The sequence below is a fragment of the Mastomys coucha genome, unplaced genomic scaffold (genome assembly GCF_008632895.1).
Source record: "Mastomys coucha isolate ucsf_1 unplaced genomic scaffold, UCSF_Mcou_1 pScaffold6, whole genome shotgun sequence".
NCBI classification, from domain to species: domain Eukaryota; kingdom Metazoa; phylum Chordata; class Mammalia; order Rodentia; family Muridae; genus Mastomys; species Mastomys coucha.
Window position 1 is genome coordinate 121,932,364 of NW_022196912.1, and position 24,050 is coordinate 121,956,413.

The 24,050-nt window shown below is 43.0% G+C and overlaps 1 protein-coding gene across 2 annotated transcripts in view; it reads right to left on the reverse strand.

Annotated features, from left to right (window-relative positions):
* Positions 1-24,050, reverse strand: part of Setd3 (SET domain containing 3, actin histidine methyltransferase) — a 70,096-nt gene that overhangs the window by 40,974 nt on the left and 5,072 nt on the right. The window contains exons 2-6 of one of the 2 annotated variants that reach the window (XM_031357491.1): positions 14,639-14,748; positions 12,940-13,032; positions 9,560-9,708; positions 7,647-7,719; positions 7,125-7,381 (exon numbers count right to left, since the gene is read on the reverse strand). In XM_031357491.1, coding sequence (XP_031213351.1) covers positions 7,125-7,381; positions 7,647-7,719; positions 9,560-9,708; positions 12,940-13,032; positions 14,639-14,741 — 675 coding nt within the window. In that variant the 5' untranslated portion in view covers positions 14,742-14,748. The remainder of the gene's footprint in view (positions 1-7,124; positions 7,382-7,646; positions 7,720-9,559; positions 9,709-12,939; positions 13,033-14,638; positions 14,749-24,050) is intronic. The other variant, XM_031357492.1, reaches the window with a different exon arrangement.

Sequence of the window (24,050 nt, forward strand, 5' to 3'; positions counted from 1 at the left end):
AAAAAAAAAAAAAAAAAAAAAGGTAAACAACTGAGCAGGGTACAAGTTGACTTCTATGCACTGTTGTCAAAAATGCATAATCTCAACTGAATTTGAGAAAATACCAGGTAAGTATAAATGAGTGATTTTTAACCAAATACTCTCCGACAGGATGCCAGGGTTACAGAAAACTTTTGTGAAGTTAGGGGTGTGGCTCAATGGGGCTGGATTTAATTCCTAGCAATGCACCCACGCGCGTGCGAGTATGGGTACACACATACCACAAATGCATGTATTTCTTTATCCCCACCAGTAGCTATCTCTAAATGTAATACTTCACACCTGAGAGACTCATTATCAGTTTAGTTACTTAAATAATTAAGTGGCTATGAGGGGTTAAATCCAAAGAGACAGATGGAGCAGCAACCATACAAAGAGCTGAAGCCAGAGAGGGCTGTCTAGTTTGTTCAGGATTAAAGACCCCTAAGACTAGTTTCCAGATAAAAGGAAAAGATCCACTTAAAGTGGGAGAAATAGAATAAGGGGACAAGCCCACAATGGCTGGAAGTGACCATTGGGAATATAACTGGGAAGCCACTTCTGCTACCAGAGGAAAGTGATAGGCATGGCCAGCATATTCCAGCAACCCGGGGAAGCGTACACACTGTCTTGGTTAGTTAGGTTTCTACTCCTGTAATTAACACCATGACCAAAAACAACCTGGGGGAGGAAGGTGCTTATTTCACCTTAAGAGCTTGCAGTCCATTGCTAAAGGAAGCCAGGGCGAAAACTCAGGGCAGGAGCCTGGAGGCAGAGGCTGACACAGAGGAGGGGTGCTGTTTATTGGCTTGCTCCCCATAACTTGCTCACCCTACTTTCTTATAGAACCCAGGACCACCTGCCCAGGGATGGCCCCACCCACAGTAATCTGGGCCCGCCCACATCAGGCACTAATTAAGAAAAGCTCCCATGGACTTGCCTATAGGCCATCATATGGAGTCATCTTCTCAGTTACGATCCCCTCTTCCCAAAAAGCAGCCAGCACACATATCCACATGTGTACCTATAAACAACTAGGACACTGGGAATATTGGCCCCCAAGTTCTGGAACACAGCAGCCCTCCTCATCAAAGACTTCTTTCTACTATTTCAGCTAATCGTGGTCAACTATAATACAAAAAGTATTAAAAGGAAAATTCAAGAAATAATCCCCAACATTTAACTTGTATGCTCTGTCCTTTGTGTTCTGTCAAGGATTTGAGTTGCCCTCTGTTTTGAGTGTCTGTGCTGTACCTACCACCTCTTTAGTCACTTACCAGTGTCTAGATAATGCGGTACTAACGTTTGAGTGACCTGTATTTAGCTTAACAACGGCCCAAGGGCATCAATAGTGATGCTATTTTATTATAGCACACTATTATAATTACTAGTTATTATTAAATCTCTTACTTTACCTAATTTATAAGGTAAGTAAACATGTGCACATGTGTACACATGCACACAGTTGGATGCCACCTGCAGTTTATGACCTCTAATCATGGACACTACAAGCTGGTATCAGGGTTTCTCATTTAGTGCCTGTTCCTGAAAGGCTTTATGTTACGAGATCTCCATGTGATAGCAAGTGCACATCTGTGCTGCTGTGCGACAGATCCAAGTAAGACAGCAGCAAATAAGACAAACAACTGCCTGTGATCAGCCACAACTGTCATGGCACACTGAGAACCAAAAATGGCATCTCTTTCTGCCTCTTGTCAGGCAGGTGCAGCAGTGACTGTGACTACGACTGCTCACCTCTTCTGCCACCATAGCCCCAGCAAGCTATGCAATTCAAGACTGCCATACTCTACTCTGAAGCAAGAGGCAGGGGAAAAAAAAGGAATTCACTATGAGTGAATTCTCTTACTTTGAAACAGGAGAAGTAATTAATACACAAATCATTTTCTCCAGAGAGGAGATCCAGGTATCAGGAAACACTTCACCTAAGCTGGTAAATGAATGGACTTTAAGTTCTATTAAATGTCAGTCAGATTTTAAAGTCTGAACACAGTAAAATGTGTCTCTATGAAAATTCTTAGTCTTAATACAAGCTGATGCCCATGTCATAGTATCTGATTTGTTATATGATAATAACTATCAATTAAAAGATAGCTTATCCTCAGATCTGTTTCTTTTCCACTTGATCATTAAACTGAGTAAAGAGAGTAAAACTTAACTCCATTTGATTCACTTTCACAAGTACATGGCTTCACATCTAAGTTGAAGCCAAATCCTACTTTTCCACTGATTTCTATCACAAAACTGGTTGCATGCTCCCCCGAGGAAGTCTCATGTGAAGCTGAACAATGGTATGTTCTGATAGGAACATTTTCACAGCCAGAAAAGTGCAAATTATAAAAGCCAGGTCTGCCTTCTACCACCAGTCCTTTCTTCTCTGACTCCTGCTCACAAACTGAAGGGAATTTGCCCTGCTGAGGGCTTTCGCCCCATAGAAGCCTTCACTAGCGCGTGGCTTAGTCAGTTTCTAAACTCAGCTCCTGGATTTGGGAGGGTTAAAACCAAACTGCAGTACAGTGCTCCCTCCACCACCAGGTGCTGCATCAACACCAGGCAGGTTCTCAGTGCCTGCCTGAGGCACTAAGGCCTCATGCTTATAACCTAAACCAGATAGTGAGGGCTGTATCTTCCAAATATGTTAGGTAGATACTCTCCCAGATACTTTCTCAGGCAGCTATTTTCAGGATCTCCCTGCTGCAGGAGCTGTTGCTCGGCTTCTCAATAAAGCCTTGCGTGCCTGCCCTTCATTGAAAAAAAAGGAAGAAAAGACTACAGTGCAGGGTCTGGAAGGACGCCTGCAAGACTAGACACCAGGCCTCCAGTATACAAGGGAGGAGGAGCATAAGCCTGGCAGGATTCCATCTTAAAACAAACTCTGTAAAGCAAGCTAAAGTCAGTTCACTCGAACTAACAAAGTGCCCACACTAAGAAGCCCTTGAGCAAGGAAATATGCTGGGAGGAGAATACACTGAAAACACTGTCTCAGTTTTAAGACAATCAAAAGACAAAAGACCAACATAGCATTAAAATAAAAATGCAGTACAGAGAAATGTAAATCCTAAAGAAATTTATGATTAGTAGAAGTTAGTCATAACGCAGTTAGAATATAACACTGGAGAACAGTGTGACCCTCTCTACAGATCGGCCAAGGGCAGGGTACACCACAAACACTAACTGTGAGCCCTGACAAAGGAGCCCTCAAGTCAGCACCTAGGAAGACGGCTCTAAGTGGAAATAATAATAACTAGAAATAACTAGATGAAGATCTTTGATGAAAAAAACAAAACACCAACACAAAACATGAAGACACCCACAAGGACAGCTGATGGGATGGAATGCTAACATGGGTCTCCTCACTCCTCCTGGGTGCTAGGACACTCATCTGCTGAGCTGCTAGTGGCCGAACACCCAACCCTGAAAAGGCATGAGGAAGAGACCACCCAAACAGAATAGCAGCAGACAACAAAAACATCTGTACTTATGTTTGATTTACTATTCAACACTTTCAGAAGTAATGAGAATAACCTAAAATAAGAAAAACAGCTCGACTCAGGAGCTGGTTTAACAAGTGTCATGGCTAATTTTGGCTGTCAATTTGACTACATCTGGAACTGACAGGCACCCAAGTTGTTGGTTACTCCTAGGAGAGACTTTTCTTAATCAGATCATTTGAAGAAAGATCCACCCCAAGCTGGATGGCACTTTCTGGTGCTGGCTCACATAAAAAGGACACGGAAGAAGGAAACTTTTCTTCTTGCTTGCCTTCACTCTCACTAGAAAATTCACCCTCCTGTTGCTGCAGTCACCATTAAATCCAACTTCCTCAGGATTCTAACAGACAAGCCCAGCAGCTCTCCATGAAACCCCAGAGGCAGCTAGCCTTGTGGAGTGAACAACTACCAGACTCTTGCCTTTCTTTTCTATAGTATGACAGATGTTGAACTCTTTGGTTCACAGCCTATAAGGCACTCTAATAAATCCCTTTAGTGTGTGTATCTGTTCCCTCTATTAGTTCTGGGCCTCTGGCTAATGCAGAACAGCTGCTCCTTAAGTCAGCCACCACATCTCCTCATATACACTTGACTGCTGGGTTGGCTCTCAGGTTATGCCTCTCGTTCTAAGCTGCCTAGAGTTCCTTTCTAACAGGCCAGGCATGGTGAGCATGCCTTTAATCCCAGCACTCCGGAGGTGAGGGCAAGCAAATCTCCGAGTTTGAGACCAATCTGGTCTACATAGCAAATTCCAGGTCAGCCAGAACTACATAGTGAGACCCTGTCTCAAGAGAGAGAGACAGACAGACAGACAGAGAGGACACAAAAGACAATACTTTATACAAAAGCCCATGATGAGTTTTCAACTTGAATAGTTCCTTCTGCTCCTCATTTTCATCCCTGTTAGTGACAGTCATGCTTTCCTCAGGAAAAGAGCCCCAGCAATTAGCTAGCTTAGAGAGCATGCTTGTTATCCCACCACCAAGGCAGGGACATTCAAGGCCATCCTAGGCTACATAGCAAACTCCAGGCCAGCCAGGAGTATACAACAAAATTCTGTCTCAAAAAAAAGAAAGAAAACAAAAAACAAAGTTTGAGGAGGAGGACAAAGAGGAGGAAAAGAACCATGGTGACAGACTGCAGGTCAGTCAGTGCTTCTCACAAAACAGCAGGCACTCTGAGCTCTTAAGAGGGGAGTTTTTCCCACAGTGCCCACCTGACTTTGCAGTAAGCTATTTAGCATGATTTTAAACTACAGAAAACACTAAAACCTACTTGAACATTCAAGATTTAAGAGTTCCCAAGCAAACCACAGAACTGTGAGGCCCACCCTGCGGCCTGCGGGAGGCTTTTCATTATCCTCACCCACCTAGAAATTTGTAAGAGAAAATGTTTAAAAGACTGATGTAAAATATCCCAACACAGGGAGAAGCAAGTGAAAACCATAAGAACCTGTAGCAACCAAGCAAGGCTGGCTGAAGTCAAAGGTCCCGACAGTGACAATGACACAAATGGAGTGTCTGCAGCCCCAGGCTTCACTCACACAGGTACCTCCTTCTGTCCACTTTCCCCTGGAACTTGCGGCAGTATCTTCCCACCTTGCAGCCATGGGAAGCACAGAAACTGCCCACTGAGGCACAGCACAGTGCTAAGCAGTGGAAAGTGAGGTAGGTACACTCTGGCAAGTTGGCTTCAGAGCCCACTCTCAGTCACTACAAAGCAATCGAATCCAAATGTCATTTGAACAGCAAGTGTGATGGAATCAGGTTTTCCAGAGGTTTGTCTTACTACAAAGCCTGTGCTCTTCCCACATGGCCACTGGGCTTTTACCTGGACAATTAGCTTCTACTGCTTCATTCTGCTTCAGAATTGTCCAGCGTAGGGACCATCACTTAAATGCCCTTCCTAACAAGGCCTCCCAGCTAACCCACATAAGTGACCACACCCCATAACCTACATTTTACACACACACACACACACACACACACACACACACACACACACACACACACACACACAGTGGGGTGGGAGGGGGGGCAGAGGGCGGAGGCCAGGGGATGACATGGGACAGGACAGACAGGCACAGTCAGAGGCACTCTCAATGCCAAAGTGCTCATTAAAATAAAATAAAATAAAAATAAAAGCATAACACTTCCAGAAGACAAAAAAGCCACACCAGATGTCAGATGTAGGACTCCAGGACATCATAAATAAAGAGGCAAAGTTTTTTAATCTAGCTCCATCAACAATTTTTTAAATTACGTAAACCTGAAAGAAAACCTATGTATTACCATTCTTCATAATGTCTTAAACCTTGAGGTTAGAAAAGCAAAACAATTTCTATTTGAGGCAAGAATGCTATGACTTTTGAAACAGCTGGAACATCTGGCGGGGGGAGAAGTGTCTCTGCAAGGGATGCTCCTAAACAACAGGCATGCAGTAAAGCTAAAACAGTGAGTGCACAGCGGTGGGAAAGTGCTTGCCCAGCAAGAACGCCCTAGATTCTATGCACACACATAGAAATAAAGTCATCTTTACAACAAGTAAATAAATAAGGTAATAAATAAAACTATTCCATTAAGCAAATAAAGTGAGATTACTACACTTCGAAAATGAAACAAAACATTGTAGGACAGATGATTTACAAAATAACCACATCAACACAATTCAGGCTGTCAAACTGCCCAAGAAAAGGAAGGGAACAAGCAGTTGCCATTCCTGTTCTCCACGTCAGGTGGGCAGGTGGGCAGGGCAGAGGCAGCCCCAAGGACTGCACAGGGGGTCCGGAGAAGAGGCTCCTTGCTCAGCTCAGTGGGGAGCTGCAGAGAATGACACGAAAGTCATTCCAAAACACACAAAGTCAAAACCAACCCTCTGGAGATTAGGGTATGATTCTTTCTCTTAGAACTACCTAAACTATAACACGTAATAAATAGTAGTACACTCTGAAAAACATAAGCAAATCACCCTGCAGTTGACATAACTGTCAATTTTTTTCAATTAATGAATATTGTAGAAATTAATTTTAACTCTTACCAATTTCTGTTTCCTAATGTTTGTAAGTTTTTAAATTTTTATTAGATTTATTCAGTTTCTCTATGAGTGTTTTGTCTACATGTATGTCTATTCATTGTATGCATGCCTTATACCCTAGGAAATCAGAAAAGGGCACCAGATCCCCTGGACCTGGAATTATAGATGGCTATAAACCATCACGTAAGTCCTGGGAATTGAACCCTGGTCTTTTGAAAGAACAATAAGGGCTCTTAACCTCTGAACCATCTATTTAGTCCCTAAAAATCAATTCTAATTTTCCTAGAATCATTACACACAGGGAACTTTTTTAAATTTGATAAAATTCACAGCTTGTAAAATCTCCTTATAATCTCATTTTCAAAAAGCTCAGCAACTTTAGTCAGTGAGAGAGTACTTCTGCTTGTATTGATCCTGGATAATGATGAAGAAAGATACTTTTAAAACTATGTGGTAGTAGTTCTACAAAAGTGGAAATGACAAAGGTACCTGAATACCCTCTAGTTTAAAAGCCAAGTGCTTAAGACCAGTGAGACACATGCCACTCCTCCCTGCCCTACTCACCTGGATGACTTTATAGAAATAGGCATACTGGCGTGCTGTGTTTTTATACTGGCTGAAGACATCATGGATGGCTTGTGTCGACTGAAGACATCGCACTTCCTCTTCTTCAAAGTAGAGAGGGGTGTCATATTCACTGGGGAGGGTCTGAATGTACGGCTGCCAGAAAGAGTTGGGGCTGGCTCGCTCACACAGTAGATGAAAGGCCAATGCAATGTTTCCCATAGCTTGGAGAATTCGGTCTTGGGAATACAGAGGCCCTAAAACAACCCAGAAGTTAGCAGGGTAAGTGCCATGGACTCCTTTAAAAGGCCACCACTCAAAACATGCTAAAATCACAGCACAAAATTCCAAGATCATATAATAGTTCATGTCAATGCACCCTTCTTTGGACATAAAATGGAAAACTTTAATATGGATTTGAGGGACTATGTTATTAGCTGAAAAAACAACCAAGCATGATCTTTTATTGTCAGACATGACATCTGTATAATTTGTACACTGCCTTAAATAAATTATTCTTACCCAATACTGAATTCTTAGCAGATTCAACAGTCATTAGTAACTTTCGTGGAACCCATAAAAATAATTCTTCTGCCTAGAGAAAAAAATAAGAAAACAGTAGAACCTCATAATATGGTACAATCATTTCAACTATATCTATCTATCAGAAAGCCAACCACAAGGAAATACAATATAGCTTCATATCAGCATTTCTAAATACCAGGTATGTTTTAAATATTCACATGTGTACTATAGTTAAAAAGGTAGAAGCATAATCTACAATTCTCTGTGAGAAAAACTAGCACCATACAGTCTTTATGCTGATAACACAGAACAAGACTTTTAGCTTCACTTTGAAGCCAGTAGAACATCTGGAGTAGAACACAAAAGTATGTGTTACTGCATGCTATACTTAGACTTTCAAGTTCCAAAATTGAGATAATCCCTACCTGCAACCCAAGGCCTCATGTGTTAAAAGTGAATTGCTTCTTCTACTGAGGCAATGAAGCAGAGCAAAGCTGCTGCTGCCCAGGGATTCAAACCACAGCAGCAGCTCTGGCACCAGCCCACACACATGCTCAGCCTCACTAATCTCCCAATGGACGAGCACATCTTTACATGAGTGACAATTCTTTCGGGCATGCCCCAGTTTACCTCTACTGCTTAACCCATGCCTAGAGCTCTGTTATGTAGGACCATGTCAAAATAGGAAGGCCTGTCTCAGCAGATCCCGATGCACAGCACCTTAACCTTGCACCTTCCAGCCTCCACACTGTGAAGACAGTGTCCCAAGAAAAGCACCAGTAAGACCACAGCAGTACTGGCATGAATGGGGCTTCTTATCTGACACAGAGAAAAGCCTGACACTCAGCATCTGTTAGGGCCACTATTTGAATGCTCTTCTAATTTATCCTCTACAGTAGACTATAAGTATCATACATTGAGAAGTCCTAGATTTTCCTATGAATCTGGCATAATAATAGATGAATATCCCTCCTACAGTAAGTACTCAGCAGATCCTAATATGCCAGAGTTCTGAGGACAACAGGTTAATGAGAGCTTGGTCAAAAAGTTATTGGAGGTCTGAAGAGACCGAACTAATATTCATTTCTTCTACTTAAGCTCTTCAGCAACTGAGAGATACGAGACTATAGTAAAGGGTCACTCAAAATATAACCTGTTGAGTTCCAGAAGCAAGCAGATGCTCACACTTACTCTCAGGCACACAGGCTCCTTTCCAAGCCCTTATGTGAGCTTGCCCTGTAAGCCATGGGGTGGAGAGTACAAAGCAGAATGAACATCCTGGGGCAATGAGCACCCACAGGCTAAACTCAATTCTTTCTCCCCACTGGCAAACAAGCTAAGTGACTAAGTGACCCCCTCCTCTTTAGGACAGCAGGACTAAGGAGCAGAGAGGCTGTCTGAAAAGTGTTTCTCTCCAGATGCCCAGTTCTCCTCTCCTCTCCTACTGCAGCATTTCTATGAGTAGCGCTTTCAGCCACTCGGGTATCCAGAACAAGGGCCCACCTTCCAGCCTGCCTCCCCCTCCTATATCCCCATCCATCACAGGATTGGAGGTGTTCTCTCTCCCACCATGAGTCAAGTTCCTTTTCCTTAGTAAGTCTTAAAATCCTATCAGGCACATTCTACAGTCTCCTCACAGAGGCCTGTAAAGGCCTTGCTCTAGGGCAAGGTTAATGACACAGCTCTCTACGAGGATGAACTAGCAGGGCTCCCTAGCATGCTGTCAGACTGAGGCCCATGTGGTCAGATCAAGGCACTGCCGACCACAAGGATGGAGAATGCTGCCTATATACCCACAAGCTTTAGACAGGTCTCAGGGGTCTCTGTCCCATACCTTGAGTTCACTCTCAAAACCATACAATGGTTCAAACACACTTAAACCCCCTTATACCAACAGATAATAAACTCACCTTGATGTCTCTTGTTGCTCTCAAACCAAAGCCCTCTTCTTTGAAGTTAACCATTTCAAAACCCTCGACAGAAGCCCCGTTTTCAGAGGCCCATTTCATTAGATCAGGGAAGTAATCTTCTCTTTTCCCATCAAAAGTAACAGAGAGACCTATATCATCCATGTTGGAAACAAGAGCTACTTTAGGACACATATCATCACATGGCTCTAGAGCATAAAGGCAGAGCACAGCTCACACTAGCTCTCATCTTAATACCCCTACCCTGAATAATCAAAATTAGCCACCAGGTAGTCATGGTACATACCTGAGCAAGCTCCAGGAAAGGGGAATTAAAAACCCAAACTCTGCCAGTCAGAGCACTAGTCTATCCTGACACCACATGACAAGAACATTGAACGTGAAGTACTTCTGCTCCATAAAGTGCCATTACATTGCTTTCAATGGCAAAGGGAAAGAAGCCTTAGTTACCACAACTGTGGTTGGGATCTGCCACATGACATCTCTCTCCTCACAATGTCCTTAACAGGAATCCCCATCAAATAACATCAGCAGTTTGTCTCTATGCACTGATGGTGGGAAGAGAGGAGAATGTTCTGCAGGCCTGACACTAAGAACACAAAAATGCAGGGCTAACATGGGCAACGGGAGTCTGTAAGTGTCATCTGAGGGTGCCCACACATGAAAAACATGAGTGACACGGGCAACGGGAGTCTGTAAGTGTCACCTGAGGGTGCTCACACACAAAGAACACGAGTGATAGTATGTGTTTAAAACTTAGGCGTGTGGCTGCAAAGATGGCTCAGCAACTAAGAGCATTAGCTGCTCTCAAAAAGGACTCAGGTTTGATTCCCAGCACCCACAACAGTGGGCCATAACTCTAGTCCCAACAAATGTGACAGCCTCTTTTGGCCTCCACAGGCACCAGACATGCACATAATGTACTTACATACATGTAAACAAAACACTCAAACACACAAAATAGTAAACTATAAAAAAAAAAAAATTAAACTCAAGCATGACAGTAATTACATGATTATATTTCTATTTAATAGTTAAAAGATGTTCATGTAGAGTTGAAAAGTGTTCATAGTAAAGACAAATATCTTTGAAAGAGCAGTGTAGAGCTACATCTCTATCTGGAATATTTTATTTCTTAAACCAAATACAAAAATCAAAAGAAAGGTGGAGGGTGGGAATGAGCAAGTAGAAAGGAAGGAGGGAGGACCTGAGCCAATGTGAGTTCAGCAAGTGTACAATCTGGGTAGGAGACTCTCACCTACTTTCTTTTCTAGACTTTCCATCAGGTTTAAAATATTAAAAAAGATGAAAAGTCATGCATTGGAGTAACTGTCCCATTATGACAAAGTGGGGAGCAAGAGGCATGCTACTAACATGAGGAGACAGGCACAGAACCTAACCCATTTTACCACCCTGTAAAGTTTCCTGACACGCCTCTTTGCCATGCCAGTCATGAACAGAAACTAAGGAAGATGAATGACTTGAGCTTGGTAAAGTTTAAAATGGAATTGTGCTCTCCTCATTCTGTAACTTTAGTGCGGCCTAGTAACACTCTCTAAGAAGACAGATTCAGATAAGCAGAGTCATTTTTGGCAACTTGATGGGAGATAATTAACTCCATCAAGTCCACATGAACCAATCAGAAAGGAGCCTGCCCTCCTGCACTTGGAGGCCAAGGCGATCCAAGCCATGGACTACACCATTTCAGGTGTACAAAGACAATAAGACGGTTACTTAAGGCAACAAGTGGAAAACAACCTAGGTTTTTCAGACTATAAAGGTTCATCTTTTGCAGTGCATACTCCTTATTGTTTTGTCTGCTACCTTCCATGTGGCTGTGCATATCAACATTCTTTTGTGTTCTACAAGACAAAAACAACAGCTACACTGAGAAAGCTTTTTCAAACTGATAGTCCCTTTGCCAACTTGGCTAGGAATAATTAAGAAGGCTACTAAATATGCCCTGTAAAAACACAGCTTAAGAAGTACAGTGCAGGGCCTAGAAAGATGACTCAGCAGTTAGGAGCACTGGCTGCTCTTCTAGAGGATCCAGGTTTATTTAATTCCTGGCACCCACATGGTGGAGCTCAACAGTCTATAAAACTTTGTGGGGATCTGACTCCCTCTTCTGGCTTCCACAGGCACTGCATTGATGCATATAACATGTAGGCAAAATACCCATATTCATGAAATAAAAGCAAATCAATCTATCTATCTATCTATGTATCTATCTATGTATTTATCTACGTATTTATATATCTATGTATCTATGTATCTATGTATCTATGTATCTATCTATGTATCTATCTATGTATCTATCTATGTATCTATCTATCTATCTATCTATCTATCTATCTATCTATCTATCTATCTATGTATCATCTATCTATCTATCTATCTCTTTTAAGAAAAGAAGTAGGGGCTGAAGAGATGGCTCAGCAGTTAGGAGCACTGGCTGCTCTTCCAGAGGTCCTGAGTTCAGTTCCCAGAAACCAAATGGTGGCTCACAACCGTCTGTCATGAGATCTGATACCCTTTTCTGGCATGTAGGTATACATGCAGATAAAGCACTAACATACATTAAATAACTACATAAATAGTTCAGTGGCAGAGGGATTGCTTAGAATATACCCTGGTTCAGTCTTCAGCAGTATACTTCCCATCACCACCAAAAAAAACCCTCACAAACCCACACAGTTTAAGAAATATAACTATCAGAGCTGGAGAGATAGCTCAGTGGTTAAGAGCACTGACTGCTCTTCCAGAGGTCCTGAGTTCAATTCCCAGCAACCACATGGTGGCTCACAACCATTTGTAATGGGATCTGATGCCCTCTTCTGGTGGTCTGAAGACAGCTACAGTGTACTCAAATACATAAAATAAAAATAAGTCTTTAAAAAAGAAAATAAATGAAACACAACTATCTCTTACTCAACATGGGCTGGGGCTGGATGTGGTGGTGCAGACTATTATTCCAACAACTATGAAAGGCTGACACAAAAGGCTAACGGCTACATAGTAAGACTGTCAGGAGGAAAAATGATGGGCTAGAGTCAATCCTAAACACCTGGTAAGACACTAACCAACACCACTTGACATGTCAAAGAAACAAGAGTTCACAAGGCCCATACATATACCATACAAAAATAAATAAAGTCATGTCATTTTATCACCTGGGCACAAATGTTTCCCCCTGGAGCTCAGCATTTATTCCTTTCACTCAAGAGGACAACAATCCCTGTGGGACTCTGGGTGGCTGCCTCACTTTTCTATAGACAGACACTATCACCTGAGGCTTTACTACTCAGAACCCACTAGCCTATGCCAAGCTTCCCTCAGCAGTGTCATTCCAACAATTTTACCTTTTTGCTTCTTTCGTATTTTCTCAACCAGAGCCCGGATCTGCGTGTACTCTTCCCATTCTTTCCCTGGGCCAGGTGCAGGACTGCTACATTCTGTAACGGGAAAGTCACTGCATAAGAACTCCTCCTCCACTTTAACCCACTAGTCTGCAAAAGAAGGAAGGTTGCCATCTCGTTCCTGACTTATGTTCAAGGGCAGAGCTACTCTAGCCATGTAAGTATATGTTCATGACCTAGAGAGCAAATGGATATACTCTGGATACTTTTCAAAACATGCAAAGGACCTGATATCCAAGGATGCCCCTCCCCTAACTTTGGCCCAGTGTCCCCACGTGTGCTCCCACACCTTCTAGTAACTCTCCTCAGAATACATCTGTAAACTGCTAAAATCTGAAAGCAAAGCTAAACTGAAAAATATTTTCCCTGACCAATTCTAGATGGTGAAGGTGCCTTTCTAGCTGAGTCCCAGAGCAATGGCTCTCTAAGGAAACCTGCTAAACTGAACATAAAGTCAACTAGCTGACAAACATTTCACATCCATGCATATGTGCTACAAAAGATATGACACAATCATGCTGGAAAAGAAGCTAAGAGACTTCTGAAGAAGCTGAACTGCAGAACCAACACCTACTAGGGGCCAGGGCTGGTCATCCTAGAACATACTGGCAGGCAGCCTCCTGGGAGCACAGCTTTATTATTACAATAGCTTAAAGACAGTTTCCTTCCTATTCTCCTGTCAAACCCACTGCCCCCATCTCACTAAAGAGAAGAGCAAGTGGCAAATAATTAACATGATCTGGTTATGTGCTGACACCTAACTTTTCAGGTTAACCAGTCTGACTTCATTCTTTCCCCACCAAGTGCTGACTGAGGTCCTGAAGGATAACAGCAAAGCAGGAGTCAAGGTGAAAGGCACCTATGTTCCAACAGTGGAGAGAGAAAACAGTGACAGCATGCAGGGCAAGCAGAGCTCAAAGCACCCAGGGAAGGACCTCACAGTGGCCTACTGGCCACTTTCTATTTTTGAAGAAAAGCTCTATTTTTCCTTGAGTTTTAGCTGTCATATAACCTAAGCATAACGGGAAAAGGTCAACTTAAATATAAGGGCAAAATTCATGGCTATGCCCAAATTATCAGCAACACCAGTTTAAACCCACAACTCAAAATTATCAAAGTATTTTAGCTTTAAAAAGTGTGGGCAACAACACTTCATTTTAAACTAGGATTCTCAGCTTCATGTGAAACACACTTATGTAATCACTGAGAATAAAGGTGAGTTATTCTGTTCTAGAAGGACAGCTCCCTGAGAGGCTTGCCTAGGGCTAATAGCCATGATACATCTTCACATGCCACATATGGTACTTGTCAAGGGCTGGAGACAGTGATCTGTGTTTGCTAGTAGACACTAAGCCTCAGCAGTTTATCAGCAGTCTGTACAAGGTTACACTGCTAAAGAGCAGTGGAACCTGTTCTTGCCCATCGGTCTGGAAAGGCTCATGCCCAAACAGGCACCCACACTTTGCAGAGGAGTCTGAGGTGAGGGAAGCTCTGCAATGTCCAGGTCCATGGCTTCTAAGAACAGCAGAGCACAGGCTGCTGTAAAGAAGGTCCTGTCCCAGGGAGCCCTATACCTCTGCATTGCCACGTGTGGCAAGGACAGCTGATGGGGTGGGGGTGGGGTGGAGAACGGGACACTTACTCTGCAACAGCTCACTTGTCAGGTTCAAAATTTCCTTTGGTGACACGGTGGCTGTGGCCCCAGGACCTGATTTCTGAGTTTTCACTCGACTCTTCTTACCCATTTTCTGACTACAAAGGGAGAAAAGACAAAGAAATGAAAGTTATATCATCAAAGAATAATATCAAGAAATGAGATGTGAGCCGGGCGGTGGTGGCACATGCCTTTAATCCCAGCACTTGGGAGGCAGAGGCAGGTGGATTTCTGAGTTGGAGGCCAGCCTGGTCTACAGAGTGAGTTCCAGGACAGCCAGGGCTACTCAGAGAAACCCTGTCTCGGAAAAAAAAAAAAAAAGAAAGAAAAGAAAAGAAATAAGATGTGGCATGAGAGCATCTTCATCTTTCAATGCTAAGATTTTACCTCAATTCATATCTTGAATTTTCTTAAGGGGAAAAAATGTATAAGTAGCCTGAAGCCTCCAAACAGGAAAGAGAAGCATGCACGGCAGTCTCGGGAAACAAAGTACATTCCTTCTCACTCATGAAACCAGGGCAGAAGCAGATCCCACTCTACACACTGTAGCTATACAGAGTTGTATAGTACATACTGATCCATTACTGCAAGACAACTGGAGGCTAATGCTGATGTGTATACCAGACACACACACAGGAGGGTAGGGTCAGAATACTAGATCCTCAGTCACTCCTTAAAACAACCACTTTCCGGGCTGGCAAGATGGCTCAGTGGGTTAAGAGCCCCGACTGCTCTTCTGAGGGTCCAGAGTTCAAATCCCAGCAACCACATGGTGGCTCACAACCATCCGTAATGAGATCTAAAGGCCTCTTCTGGTGTGTCTGAAGACAGCTACAGTGTACTTACATATAATAAATAAATCTTTAAAAAAAAAAAAACACTTCCCATAGTGATAATTTAGTCCTCCCAACAAACACTGAAGATACACAAAGTTTGGATAGCTAGTCTAATGCCCCTATTCTGTACCATAGAAAATCCAAAATGCTTTAAAAAGCAAGTGTAGGCACTGAAGACAAGCTTCACAGCCATGTAAACCCTGGCCTTGTACAGGTTTCTCATCTCTAGTCAGTCTTGCAGTTTTAACCACATGAGCCTTGTGCCAGCAGACACCTGAGAAATGACTAGGATTCACAGACAAATAAGGTAGTGAGACAAAGGACATACCAATGGTACTCTGAGTAAAGACCTTGAGGAGCTGACATATATGTCTATAAGATGCAAGGCTTAAGCCATTCACACAGGGAACCTGGTGAAGCAAGTCAGCAAATAAAGGGAGGCCCAATGAGGGGGTAAGCTCCTTGCTGAGGCCCAGTGAGGAGGTAAGCTCCTTGCTGAGTGCTGGGACTTTCGGATCCAATTTTTTGGAAGAATCTCATTGTGGTAGCACAGGCTACCCCAGTAATACTCTATTCATGGAGCCCTTGGATGATGACTTAGACCATTCCCAGGAAAGATACAATGTCTACTTTGATCACTTATTACAATAAATAAATGGATGGGTTGGTGTAATAATGGGCAAAGAGTTTAATGGTGGAGGACACAACCTGGGTTTAATGTGCAACATCAAAAAGGGAAAGAAATGACTATCTGCTATGAAGAACTGTGATAGGACAAAGTTTAGAATGTGATTCACCTACTAATGTCATTGTCACTAAAGCCACACAAATAAGGCAGGTGCTAAAATAGGAAAAAAGCATTCTTTACAAAGAGGTTCCATCTTTCCTTTCATATCTAATGTATCAAATCACATGTGACTTACCTTAAACCTAGTGAAAGGGTGTGAAACATTGGGTGTCCGTCACCCTGGATACAAGGGCACGAGTACATGTAAAACAGTTACAAAACTAAAAGGAAGTAGATGCTTTGAGATCAAAAGAAAGGAGGAGGAGTTTAAGCACTTCTTCTTATGAGTCCCAGAAAAGGAGGCAGGTGCTCCCTCTCCATCAACACTGACATTCAACTAAGAACAAGGACACAGGCTAGACAGAGCACCAAGCCTTCCTCTGGGAATCAAGCCCACCCAGTCCATGGAGGTATGGTACGTCTACAAAGAGCCACAGAACTCAGCCTGCAAGAAATGAAAGCCACCAAGGTTCCCAGTAGTAATGACTTTTTAATCATACTTCCAAATATAGCAGACCTCCTAGTCTTTGAGAACTGCAGAAGCACACTATTGGTGACATGCAACTGGCCTCTGGCTCCAGTCCTATTGTCAAGACCTGTTATCCTGTGAGTCTCTAAATGACTCAAGATCAGCACTGTGAGCAAGAGCTCTTAGACTCTCTGCTCTTAACAGGAATGGCCTACAAAAGCATGTTGCTCCTCCCCAAGTGGTTTGGTGATGCCAGGATTGTAAACAGGCTTTACTGACAAGATCCTCTGCCCCTCAACTTCCCAGTTCACTGGTGTTAGCCTACATCCAAGGATTCATTCAAGCAGCCACAGCAACCTCCCTGTATTCAGTGTCTGCCCTCTATCAGCTCCTTGGGTGAACATATCCTTTCTCTGTCCAAAGTCACCTAATAGGTAAGAAATTTAAGCTACAACCTAAACTGAGCAACACCACTCCCACACTACCTCCATTTATGTACTGAGAAGCCCATGGTATTTCAGGGTCAAAAGAGCTTAAAAGTTCTTCCAGACCAACAGGGTTAAATACTGGTTAAATACACCACAAAATATCCCCTGCCAGTCACCAGCTGGCTCACAACTGAGTATCTCCAGCCACCTCATTCTATATACCTCCTGCTTAGGCTCTGATCACAGTCTGTCTCTCTCCCTGACCAAATCCCTCTCTGCTACTAAACCGACCCTTCCTCCTATTACCCCATTGCACAGCACCTTATGGGCCAGCTATCCCAAAGGCTCCCAGTCCTAGTACACATCACCTGTACCTTGGAATACATCCCTCCACTTCTTCCCTGCAGTCCTCACCCAACACCTCAGCCACTTGTTCAATACTCCTTCTTCTCAAACTCCTATCCCCTGAAAGCTTTTCCAGTGTTCCCAGTCATAGTTCTCTGTCCTTCACACCCCTGCAATTTCTTGAATGTTCTTCAGTTACTGTAGTACAAGACTAAAGCAAAGCCCATTCCTCTCCATCTTGCCCTGGACACCAGGCTTCTTGAGGGAACTCTCTATATCTTATTTATATTCATAAGTCCAACCCCATAGTTCAGACCTCAGCACAGACCAGTTGCTCCACAGTAGATACTACACTGAGCTGTCAAGTAAAGCATACTCATAGTTCTAATGGGGCTAAACCTGTGATCCTACAGCTGCTGCCCAAGTATCTACTCCCTGGAGATATACAGAAAATGTCAAATGCCTTTTCTATGTGAGAGATCATTAACTATGTCACAGTGATGTGAAAGCTCCAGAGTTCTTTGGTCATAACTGTCATACAGCTATGTACAACAATACAAATAAATAATTAAGTCCAAAAATGGCCAGCTTCTAGAAATACTAGTAGACACAAATGTACTAAAGATAAAACTTGGAAACTCTGTCAGTAATTTAATCTTTGGAAGTGTGTGTGGGCATGCACTCACGCTCTCTCTCCCCAAAGTCCAGGTTCAACCTTTCTCTTTCTGACTCCAGTCTCTTCCACCATTGTCCACAGTTGGACAGAACACAGCTTCATTGGTTTATCCATATGCCACACAGTTTCCACCTCCAGTAAAGTAAGGAGACCATCCGGTGCACCCCAACCACCTACCAGGCATTTTCCAGTCCATAGGCATCTCCAGAAACAACAACTAGCTTACCTTCTTTCTATTCCCCTTGATCAGTTTCCTCTTCTTGAACTTTACATACACAGTATGTATGTATGTATACACAGTATGTATACACAGGTTTCTTTTGCTCAATTTAATGTCTATCCACAGCTCACAGTTAACACCTGACCTTCCAGCAAGTTCACCTTTAATAGGATGAGTTGTCTCATCCAACTCTACCTGCATGGCTTCATTCTATCTATCCTTTACACTTTTCTTAGTTCCATGGGTTGGTCTGTGTTCTGGAACACAGCAGTGTCTCGTCTAGGCTTCTGGTAGTTTCCCACGTACTTTGAGGACCTGCAAAAACTGTCTACAGTGGCCTTAGGGAATTCTAAGCTCTATCTTGCAGCTATCACTCCTATGAAAATCAGTGAGGAAAGTTCAAAGGCAAGGTCATTAATAGATGATAAAGGCTTGGTTGCTATTAGGATTTAGTCTCTTGTTTCTTTGGACTGCTTCCCTCTCACAGTCCTGCAGCCTCTAAGAGACAGGAAGTAATCAGCCCTTGTCCACACAGAATCTCCACTTACAGAAGGGAAGGAGAGTAACTGTCTGCTTCCCAACAGAACATCTCCCTAAAGCACAGGATTCTAAGTTGAGCCATCTCTTAATCTGTTCCATGCGAAAGATAAGTTTCCAGGATTCTCAGACTTGGGTCTCTCAGAGTTCTCAGCCACTGCACAGCGAATCCACTACTGAGGCCAGAGCCCTCAAGGTCCATTACTTTTTGACAAACCTTGAATACAAGAGGCAAGGACACTTCATATCCAAACTATATGAAACAATAACTTCATGTTTAGTGAGTTCTACTGAAGAATGAGGACAATTCCTAAAGTAAAAATATACATTTATACAGGCTGGGTGAGACACAGCTTGACCATTGTGGATATACGGAAAGACTTTCGTATATTAAATAACAGAACCTCTGGAAATACATTCACATTGTGTGTGTGTGTGTGTGTGTGTGTGTGTGTGTGTGTGTGTGTGTTTGTCTCTTTGAAGGCAGCAAAGCAGTATTAGTTGTTTCTGGTACCAAAGGAAGAGCTATGACCAAGCACAGCTGGAAGTTCAGGGAGAAGGGGATATTTGCTACAAGGGCCACAAGCATTTGTCCATGTGGCCACCACAGCCTAGTAAGGTCAATACAGATGACTCCAGCTGATAGGAAGCTGAGAAAATGCTGTGACTTAGCCAAGAGACCAGAGCCACCTATCAGCAGACCCCAGTTTGAAGCCATGGATCAGCTACACCATCCAGGCTGACTCTAAACATAAAGGCACTTGAGTAAACAAGCTCTCCCCTATCTCCCTGGCTAGGCAACAGTGACCAATGTGAAGGACAACAAAGCCAGGGAAAGTCTCAGAGTTGAGGCCAGAAACTAAGTCTTACCCAAAGCAAAGCAGCATAGGTAATTCTCCAAATGCCCAAGTAACTAAAGACAGAGGGCAAGGAGGGAAGTACAGTTTAAAAAGGGTGACTGAGAGAATCAGGTAGTAAAGTTATTTCCTAAATCCAATTCTGCTTTGACAGTTTTCACTAACAAAATTCATCTATGCCCTGTGATTTCCCTAACCTTGTGGATTTGAAATGATTACCCAGACTTCACACTTACGATTTAAAACTTTGCTACACACAATGGTTTGTTTTGTGATTCAGCTAACTTGGGTACCTGTTTCCAACTTTTAAACAAAGCTGTCAAGGAGGTACCAAGCACATCTTTAACACTGGGGGGGGGGGGGGGGGGGGTAACTACTCACTCAACAGTTTTCTATAAAGACCAAATATTACTTACTAATATTCCTTCTACTTACTCGTGTACACATGTGCTAGATTAAGCACCTATGCTCTTAGTCTTTCCCTGTCCCTTCCCCCCTTGCTCTCATTAGAACTAACGGTTAGCCTACAGCACAGGATAAGTGAAAGGTACTCTCCCCTGAAGTTTAGACTGTAAGAGCGTAGGAACTATCACAGGAGAAGCAGAAGTGAGGCCTAAACAGCAACCGCAACAGTAAGTGTTATTTCAGATGAAGGAAGGAAGGAAGGAAAGGCTGCCGGGGAAACCAGCTGAGTTTCACTCTCAGGAGACACCTACAGAAGCAGGCCTTGTTGTAAGTCCACCGGCCTGTCTCCGCTCACCACCCAGAAGTTTGTAAAAGGTACAGGATCCTCAAGCCTGCTCTTTTAAATCAGTACAGACCATTCAGCCAGCCCAACAGCCATCTCCCTACAAAACAGACAGGGAAACAAACATACCTGTTAAACTGCAGGCTGACTGGCAAGGAGGGACAACTGTGACAACTGACAACTTTCATCACTGAATTATTTCCCATTCTAATCTTTACAGGGAACTAAACAGACCATACTTTGGGGGCCATGGCTAGAGGAGGAGGTGACAGGGTAGGGCTAAATACTTACCTCATTATTACATGGTATACCTCATATATACTAATGGATGACATTTAGTTGCAAAAAATGACTTGCATTCATAATTAACATGGGAAGAATACAAATGCGTACTTTAAGTTCTTCCTGAAAATGCTGCTTTGAACTAAGTACAGCCAGAATAAACATTTTTGATAGTACTTATCTGGCAGTTTGCCCAGGAAACCTAACTCAGACCCAGCATCATATGCTTTTCAATGTAGTTTGCCCTGACCCAACTTTGCAGCTGGGTCTTCTGAAGGAGGAGGCTCTGCTCATGTGCTTCCTCCTGCTCCAAGCTTCCAGCTGTAAAATGCACCTGAGGGGGTGAAGGCAGCAATGTGTGTAGAAGAACAGGAGACATTCCCTTCCCCATTTCACTAACTACTCTGTAGACCATGAGAACCAAACATCACAATGAAAGTACATGCAGAACGGGTTGGGAAACAGAAAGACACAGGGCAACATTTTCTGTCCCAAACACAGCACTGACTAGGTGCTTCATGTTGGTGCTAGGTGAACCGGAACTGACAGTTACCAGAAGCACACTCTGGTTTGGCCCAGCATGCTACACCATAATAACTTACACCAGCATTGCTGGTCCACAGCATGTCATGCTACAATAACTTACACCAGTGTGGCTGGTATCCACCAACCAGCACAACACTCTGGAATCAATGGAGGTGCTTTATGCCATAGACTCAAAGGAATCAAGAAGCCAAGCCAAGCAAGCAGTTCAAAGAACAGATTTTGACTCAGTAACTACTTAAGTACCAACACATAGATCTAGGTTTTAATCTCTTTATAGAATAATTTGGACTATTATACACATATGCAGAGTGACTTGAAAATTCAAAAAAGTTCCTTTCCACAAAAATATTGACTAATTTTTCAGAAATTTAAACAATAATTCTAAATTTCAAACCATCTGGTTGTCTTTCAGCATAAATGGTTTTGAGCTGATGTTAAATTATAAGCACACTGAGATTAACTCCTGGCTTCTTGACAGGATGAACCCTGACCTCAAGCCTCCCCATGGCAGTCTGCAGAAGCAGCATCATGGATCACCATCAGTGACTACTGCATCCCTACAGCAGACATCAGGTGTGTCCGATGCCATAAGTAAAGTGAGGGAACCAACCAGATCAGCCTGCAGCTCTGCAGCTCCAATAACTAACTTCCCAGGTCTAATTCCATCAGTAGAGTGAGGGAACCAACCAGACCAGCCTGCAGCTCTGCAGCTCTGCAGCTCCAGTGACTGCCTGCCCAGGTCTACTTATATCAGTAGAGTGAGGAAACCGACCAGATGAGCCTACAGCTCTGCAGCCCCGGTCACTGCCTGCCCAGGTCTAATTACTTTAACTTCAGTGAGAACTAGCATGCTGAGAAACTGAGGGACCTGAAGAAACATAAAGGTATCCATCTCTTCCTGCAAGTTACCAGTCAGACCATGACAACTGGGAAAGCAGGCTGAACACAATGGAGTGTCTGTTACACTTGGGGGGAGCCTAAATCTGTCTCTGTCAGAATTATATAAACTGATCACTGACCAAAATGACACTCTATGGTAAAAATCCATTATCTGAACCAGCACGTGACATCTACAAAAGAACTAGTGACCATGTGACTAACTTGTGCAAAGTGTAAGCCCCTGAATCCAGCCTGCCAGGACACCTCTTTGACAGCCATGCATGTCCTCTGAAGCAGTGACCTGCCCTAAACCTTGGGCTCTTTCCTTCTCTGCTCTCTGCCACCAGGACAGTACCTGCATGTTGACATTAGCTTTATCTTTTGTATATGCTACATCAAAAACCAATGTTTTGTTATCTACAGCATCCTTTAAATAATAATAAATCTACTCAGTCCCCATGAGGCTCCTATTTAGAACAATCATCTAAAAATAATAATAAAGTAAGGAATCAGGAGTCACTTCTATTAGAGTTCTCTCTATAACAAAGACAACAGTGTTAAATGGTGACAGGACAGCTGTAACCTGCTAAATCACCTTGAAGCCACTTCCACTCCAAGCATGAGACTCTAGACTCTAAACTTACAGAGCGTCAGGACTGGAAGATATCTCTGAGATGATTATGTAAACCCTCAGGCACAACATTAGACCACCATCATCGGTCAATGCATCACTATCCACCATCTGATTCTAGTCTGAAAACATGTGGCTGGATAACAAATTCACAACCTGAAGCACTCCACTCAGTCTTGGGAGTCCTCTGATGGAAGGTAGGCTACTGATGGCCATCAGTCCTGCCTGATCACTTCTGAAGCAGTCTCTTACTTGTGAGCTACTACTCTGTGACCTGTCCAAATTCTGTGAAGATGGCTTCCATGTTCTTCTTTTCCAGGTTTATAGCATGCCACCCTCCCCAGCTTCTCAAAAGTGAACAAACTCTGTACGCTGCCCTCCAGACAGCAAGGCAGCAAAAGCCCTTCTGAGGCAATCTGAGGGAGTCATACTTGAGTGCTACTCCTGCCCCACTGGAACTCAATCTGAGGGAGTCACACTTGAGTGCTACTCCTGCCCCATTGGAACTCAATTCAAGATCTTAATAATTTTTGTAAGGTTCCAGGTGGTTTATAAACCAAGAAAATCCATTCTATTGTCCTGTGTATATTTTTTGAGTCTCATGAGACACACAGCCCTATTATAGCCTTTAAGATGAGAGGAGATCAAGTAAAGCTATTCATCACATAAACTTATGTACAGTAAGACAGGTGTACTACACTAAAGCTGAATATTCAAGTGAATGCAATAATTTTGCTGTTAGGTTATTTCAGGGTGACATTCTAGGCTACTGAAACCATATCATTCCTGCCACGTATTGTGGCAGTTTCCAAAATGACTGTTCTCATTCTAAGTGCATGGTCTGGACACACTGTCTATCATGGTCTCAAGTGAGCATCTTATACAACCAAGGAGACAAATATCATTATGACCCCTTTACAGATAAGAAAGCTGCTGCTCAGAAAAATTAATTTACACAACATAATAAGTTCGGCTGGTGCCAGAACTTCATGAGTACTTCTCAACCATGGATTTTTTTTTTTAAAGATTTATTTAAACCAGGTAGTGATAGCGCATGCCTTTAATCCCAGCACTTGAGAGGCAAAGGCAGACGGATTTCTGAGTTTGAGGCCAGCCTGGTCTACAGAGTGAGTTCCAGGATAGCCAGAGCTATACAGAG